At 39.8% G+C, this 6,657-nt stretch overlaps 1 protein-coding gene across 3 annotated transcripts in view; it reads right to left on the minus strand.

Annotated features, from left to right (window-relative positions):
• The window catches only part of LOC107103935 (segment polarity protein dishevelled homolog DVL-3-like), a 22,421-nt gene that overhangs the window by 10,691 nt on the left and 5,073 nt on the right, over nt 1-6,657 (minus strand). For 2 of the 3 annotated variants that reach the window (XM_015403791.1, XM_015403794.1), the window contains exons 3-6: nt 6,065-6,198; nt 5,885-5,982; nt 3,745-3,889; nt 913-1,009 (exon numbers count right to left, since the gene is read on the minus strand). In XM_015403791.1, coding sequence (XP_015259277.1) covers nt 913-1,009; nt 3,745-3,889; nt 5,885-5,982; nt 6,065-6,198 — 474 coding nt within the window. The remainder of the gene's footprint in view (nt 1-912; nt 1,010-3,744; nt 3,890-5,884; nt 5,983-6,064; nt 6,199-6,657) is intronic. The other variant, XM_015403793.1, reaches the window with a different exon arrangement.

Below are 6,657 nucleotides of genomic sequence, written 5' to 3' on the forward strand. Positions count from 1 at the left end.
TCAATGCAATCAACTGGTTTTCCTTAGATAGAAAACTTTGAATTAATTTGACTGTATGACCTGGTGAACTGTAAGGTGCCTTGAGATGACATGTGTTGTGAATTGGTGCTATAGAAATAAACTGAACTGAATTATAAATCAATTGTTTGTCAGTTGATAAGATCCATCAATTTTGGATTAATTCATTAATCAATAACTTGCATCCCTATTATCTACACAAACAGGCAGGTGGTGCTGATGATGGTTCATTCTCTGATCGGCTCTCAGATGAACTCCCCAAGGAAAGCTCCTTCCTGAGTCCTAAATTTGACACCAATGACTGCTACTGACTCTCCTGAGGGCCATGATCTTTCATGTTATGTGGCTGCAGCCGGACCTCAGAAACACTGTGGTGCAGATGAGCTGCTGCCTGACTGTTTGGCTCAAAGCAAGAAAACTAAACCAGAAGAACTGCTGATGTCAACATGACAGGAACAATACCAAGTAGTGAAATGGAGCCCTCACCTAAAAGCCTATCAAGGAGTATTACTGACCCAAAATATCCTAAGGCTGCTGGCTGCATTGCTCGGGGCTCATGTTTTCATGTGGTTCCAGTTCCACCATCAGTGTTATAAGCCCAGAAGAATTTAAAGAATACAGACTAGTCCAGAATTTGGGCAAAACAGCTTGAAGTTCTTAAAATATGGAACTACAAAGACCTGTAAAACAGCTTGAAGTTCTTAAAATATGGAACTACAAAGACCTGAAGCAGAGTTGAGACCGGTACTATCCAGAGAACAGAAGCTTCTGTTCGGTCTGAGGGGGACCATTTTTCTAATTATACCATCAAAGTGAGGACATTTTGTTGGTTCTTTTCCTTTTTAGCTGTTAGGTTTGGGGTTAGAAATGACTGAAAGGCAGCGGGGGGGTTACCTTCTCCATCCGTGGTGTTTTTGGTTTTCGGTGGCGGCGCCGCTGTCGCCTGATGAGTCTGGGTGAGGAGCTACTCTGGCCTGTTGATTGGCTAAACCTGGTATGACATCACAGACACAATCCTGGTTGGTAAAAATAACAAATAAAAAATCTAAACACACATTAAGGAAATTAAACAGGACATAAAAAGGGCAGCTAATTATTTTTCTGGATTTATGTCTCGAACAGATGTTAAAGTTCAAGAGACAAACCTAAATATAGACAAAACTAAAAAAAAAATAGATCTCTGTTTCTTTTTGTTATCATGGATAAATTATGGGTAATTTTCAAACTGAAATTGGTCAAGTTTATCACATAAAAGGGATTAGAGATCCCTAAAGATATAACAATTATATAAATAATTTAAAAATTATAATAAAACAAAAACACATAATTTTTTTAATCAACGCTTTCTATTCCTTAGAGTTTATTCTCATAAGCTACATTATTTTAACCATTTCTAATGAATGAGTTGATGCATCATACAAATGATCTCCAGATGTTAAATAAAGAAAATGTGAAATGAATAAAGATTAATTCAGTGTTTTCCAAACAGAGGTAAGGTTGTGCAATAGAAATGGCTATTAGTTCACAAAATATGTGAATTAAAAAGGTCAAATAAATTGGAATGATCACATAAATATGCAAAATAACTGAAAAGTTGGAAATCATAAACTGTTATCAGATGGATTAAAAAAACTAAACACTAAATTCAGGATCTAAACCATTTATCACAAGCAATTATTACTAAAATACTGAAAAAGCATACTTACCTGTCAAAAATGAACCACTTTTAATAATAATGTGTTTACAGCAGAGAGAGAAAAATCCTACTTTATAAATAAGAAATAAAAACACTGCAAAACTCCAACAAGGATGTTTAAACAGATTTAAAATAAAATCATAGAAAAGAAAACTGATGCAAAAAAATGTAAATTTGGTGTAAAGGAAATCATGGATGTGATCAGGAACACATTATTTCTGCTCTCAGATCAGTTGGGATGGCTTTATCAGCGGCACAATACAAAGGACTACACAGGTCACATGACACGCAGCAGCCAATCAGAGCAGGGGATGAGGGCAGGGCGTGAACAGGTTTACTGGAGCAGAAAAGATGACCTGCAGGCAGGTGAATGTGTGTCGAGCAAACAGGCCAATCACGCTCGGCTGTTGACGCCACTGAGTCACATGACCTGCACAGCCTTTAAAGGGGCAGTGCCACATTTTTACACATGTCAGAAAGTCATAAGTGTTCAGACTCACATCAGGTTCCCTGGGATGTTCTAACTTCATCATTTTTATAACCCTGAAGGTGTTTCTGAGGGTGCAGCAAACACACCACGATGCATTCAGGGACCCTCCCCTAACTGTCATACATGAAACAAATATTAGTAATGGAGCCAGATGGACACAGACAGAGGGAGAACCGCTGTTGTTCTGGCACTACAGGTTGTTTTAGAACATTGCAGTTGGAAACCAAAAAGTATAAAACCACATGGCATTTTATATGTAAATACATCGATTACTACTTTATTTGATTACTTTTAGTAACACTAGATGATGCATACGAATAGCTGACTAAACACCAATAGAGCGAAATAACAGAAATAGAGGACCCTGAATCAAACCTTCAGCCTGGGGCCTGGGTGCTAAAACAAACAGCTCCACACCTCAGATCTGATAAAGTGCTTTGAAAACTATTTTCCCTCAGAGACTTTTAAACTTTTTATCTCAGATTATGTTTCAGATGATTGAACAGGTTCTAATCACAAAGATAACCCCAGTTGATAAAACACTTTCCTGAGGATTGCTTTCTTCAAAGAAATAAAAAGCTTCTAAACCGACCTGATAAGCCTTTGGTAAAGAATAATTTTTTTGTAATTTACCAAAACCTTTAAAGATGAGTTTAACCGAGGTCCGGAAACCATACAGAAAGAATGACCTGGAGAGTAAACTGAAAGCTCTCCCATCCTGATCCAAAGAAGTTAAAGCAGAGATTATGAGAAAGTCCCACTCAGGAAAGGGTTACATGGAGCCGTAGAGATCCTTCCTCCAAGAGGGTAGGTTAAAATGAGTTCATCAATGATTCATCCAGGAGGATGAAACATCTAAAGCTCTACAGGCCTCAATGACGGACTGAATTTATGATTCAGAACCTAAACAGAGAGACTGGACAAAGAGGTCCCAGCCCAGAACCAGTGCTGACCCAGAAGACCACAAAGGCCGACTCATGTTCATCAAAAAACCCTCTTCATGATCTCCAGCAGACACTTAAGACAGAACTGGACCTTTCTGAATGTTCCATCTGCTGTAAAACTGACCACTTTTAAAAAAAAATGTAACCTCACAGTGCAGTAAAACACGGTGGAGGATGCATGATGGTCTGGAGCTGCTTTCTGCTGCAGGGACTGGATGTTTGTTATCCACAGAGACAAGACAAGTTCACCTCTGATCCACAAATGAAGCGTTAGAAGCAGCCAGTCACAGTCTGAGCAGATCTAACTGAGATGGGATGAAGCAACTTTAAACACGCTTTAAAGTTCAGAAGCGGGTAAAATTTTTTGATGAAGGGTCAGGCGCCTGAGGATACTGTTTTCTCAATAATAACTGGAATCATCATTTCAAATTGTTTTCTTTTTTTTCCTCAGGTAATCTCTGTCTGATGTTGGAATAGTTGGTTCACATGAAACATTTATGTAAACCTGAGGGTGCAAATACTTTACTTTTCACAGCAGCGTATGTTTAACTCATTCTGATCTCCACAGATCAGCTGCATCTAAAGTAGAATCTGACCTTCCTCCTGAGTCTTCCTCCGATGAGCAGAAACTGGTCGTCTCTAACTCGCTGCTCTGTTGGTTCGATGAGTTGTCACCTCCGCCTGCTGGCCCCGCCCCTTTTTTATCGGCCGCTCGGTGGACGTGTCCATTTGGGTGTCCTGCTGTGTGGACAGCAGCCATCAGACAGGCAGCAGATTCAACAGAGAACAAGAAAAAGCTTGAAAGGTGACAGAACTAAACTGATTTAGACCAACTTCATTTGATATTTTCCATTTTTATACCACAGTACATTAATTTTATTCCTTAAAGATTAAAGAGACACTTCTGACATATTCTGAATCCGCAGAACTTTGGGTGACATCGGTGTGTTTAATGATAATTTCTTAAGCAGTTTGTTGTAATGCTGTTCAGACCGCACACTACTGAAGCTGCAAAAGCAGCTGGTTTACATGCAACGTCAATGGTTGATGCGCATCAAGGTGCATCTAAAGGTCGTGCAGCGATTTTCGAGCAGCAGCAGCAGAGATGCATCTGAGCAGCTAAAGCAGTGCCGCATCTGAGGCGCGTGACACCCTTCACAAGTAGTACTGGGTATTTTTGCCTGAATCAATTCGATTTTGATTCATTCAGTTCTAAATCGATTAATTTCGTTTCGATCTTTTTTTACAGTTATGAATGTGGTTTAACTGTGTTTTAGAATACTCATGTATTTTATCTTTTCCTGTCACATTAAGTGACAGGAAAAGTGCAAACTTGTAAATCAGACAGTTTAAACTTGAGACGTGAACAAAACTGTCTCTAAAGTGCAAACTTGTTTGTGAAACAGGAAAAAGTCTCACATGAGCAAGCAGATGTGACACAGCAGACATGCATGATGTGACACAGCAGACATGCATGAGCTGCATTATTTTCACTGCAGAAACTATATGTGCAGGATTGTCGGTAACAACTACAGGGTGTTTTCTGGTCAGGCCCCATTTGTTAATGTCTTCAGTCAACCTATTAGCTATATTTGCAGCTGTCTGGCTTGAAGTCATCTTAAGAGCATCTTTCCTGCTCATTTGAATGTGAACGTCACGAGAGTCACTATAAAATGAATCCATCTCATTCCCTAGACATCGACTTTTGCAAAAATGTAAAAGGAATCGATTTTTTTTACCCAGCCCTACTCACAAGCAGCAGCTTCTGGAGTTGGAAAAATTGAGGTTTTGCTGCTTGATGTGCCACATCAACCAATCAGAGAACATTGCAAAAACTACCTAGAAGTTGACCTTTCTTAAATGAAGTGTATTCATTCTTAATTTGAGAACATAATTAAAATGATCTGCAAATGGAATTAATATTTATACTATTAAAATAAGATAATTAGATCACATGCACTTCAAATAAGAGAATACAATTGTTTTTTTCTTGTTTTAAATGTAAATTGTCTTGTTCTATTGGCGAAGTGTCTCACTTACCTCGTCAATTCAACAAAGAATGCACTTATTTTAAGAAAAAAATAACTTATCTAGACTTCCATTTTTTCCAGAGAAGCTGATCTGGAGACAGACACAGCACTGCTGATGCAGATCGCCATGATTACTACCCTGAAACAGTTTATTAACACCTTAGTTAACTTAAGATGGCGAAACCTGCTGGCAAAATATGTTCCTTTTTATTATTCTGGTGAGTGAAGTTTGGATTACGTACATGATGATTGCCAGTGACAGCGCCCCGCCGGTGTACGGGGTTTTGTGCTGGTCTGACAGTGAAATAATATTTGAAAGCAGGTTCGTAATATTGATGAACTGACTGCACAGATGATGTATTGAAGTGGACTTTCTCACTTAAAAACATTTTAAAGCTACTTTTTACCCACTTAAAACAGCAGATATAGCAAAGCCGCTCTCTGCCATTGACCACATGAGCAGCAGATGCATCTGGATACACTTTAATGGACACGCTTCAAAGCTGCTCTTGACGGGTGTCTGACCTTAATATGTACAAGCATCAAAAATGAAGCAGCAGGTGCTTTTTTGCCGCTTCCTGTCTTAACGTAGCATAAGAGCTGAAGCTGCAGGGACCCCATCCAGCCAGCAGGAGGCGATTGGCGAGTTACAGAAAAGACCTGAACAAAAACAGGAGCCAAATCCTTCCTGTCTGTTTGACCTTACCTCGGTTGCCCACATCTCTCCGCTGGAGCTTCTCTGAAGGGGGAGTAGGAGATTTGACCTCCGACCCCTGAAGGTCATCATGACAGAGAGCTGCAGCACTGAGATAGACAGACAGATGATAGCACATCGCATCAGTGCAGTCCGGTAGAGCCCTAACCATAAATTAATCTGTTTACTCACTGGAAGGACGGAGGTCTGGAGTCTCCAATACCGCCTGTCCTCTCAATGGGGGGAGGGGCCAAGCTGGAGGGCGTGGCCACAGAATAGGTGTCTGACCCCCTGAAATCTGGAGGACAAGTGTCTGATGACACCACCTGCAGCAAAGAAGACAAGAAGAATGAACTGAGTCCTACGGAAACAGACATGACAATTAAGAAGCGTGTTTCTATCATACTGCGACAAATGGAGACTAAATATCTGAATGTCAGGAAATTTAACCAACATTTAGTCTAAAAATGTCAGTGAAATATGATTACAAAATCTAAGCTCGATGTGTTTAAACCAACACATTATGTTTGACGGTACTGAGATCCGTCCAGCAGCTTCAGAGAGAAGACTGAAGCAACATTAGAGTCTGGATGGAGATTTAAAGAAGCTTCAGAAGATTTTAAAACTTCTGTTTGGAAAAATCCAGCAGCGAAGAACTTTCAAACTACTGCCGACATGTTTCAGTCGGGCTGGTTAACCCAAAGGGCAGAGAACAAGATGCCAAAAGATGTCTCCAAAAGCAGGTTCTCTCTTTGCTCACACAGAAGAAAGGATTACTTAAAAGT

Source organism: Cyprinodon variegatus, unplaced genomic scaffold (genome assembly GCF_000732505.1).
Source record: "Cyprinodon variegatus isolate N-32 unplaced genomic scaffold, C_variegatus-1.0 Scaffold1567, whole genome shotgun sequence".
In the NCBI taxonomy this organism is placed as follows: domain Eukaryota; kingdom Metazoa; phylum Chordata; class Actinopteri; order Cyprinodontiformes; family Cyprinodontidae; genus Cyprinodon; species Cyprinodon variegatus.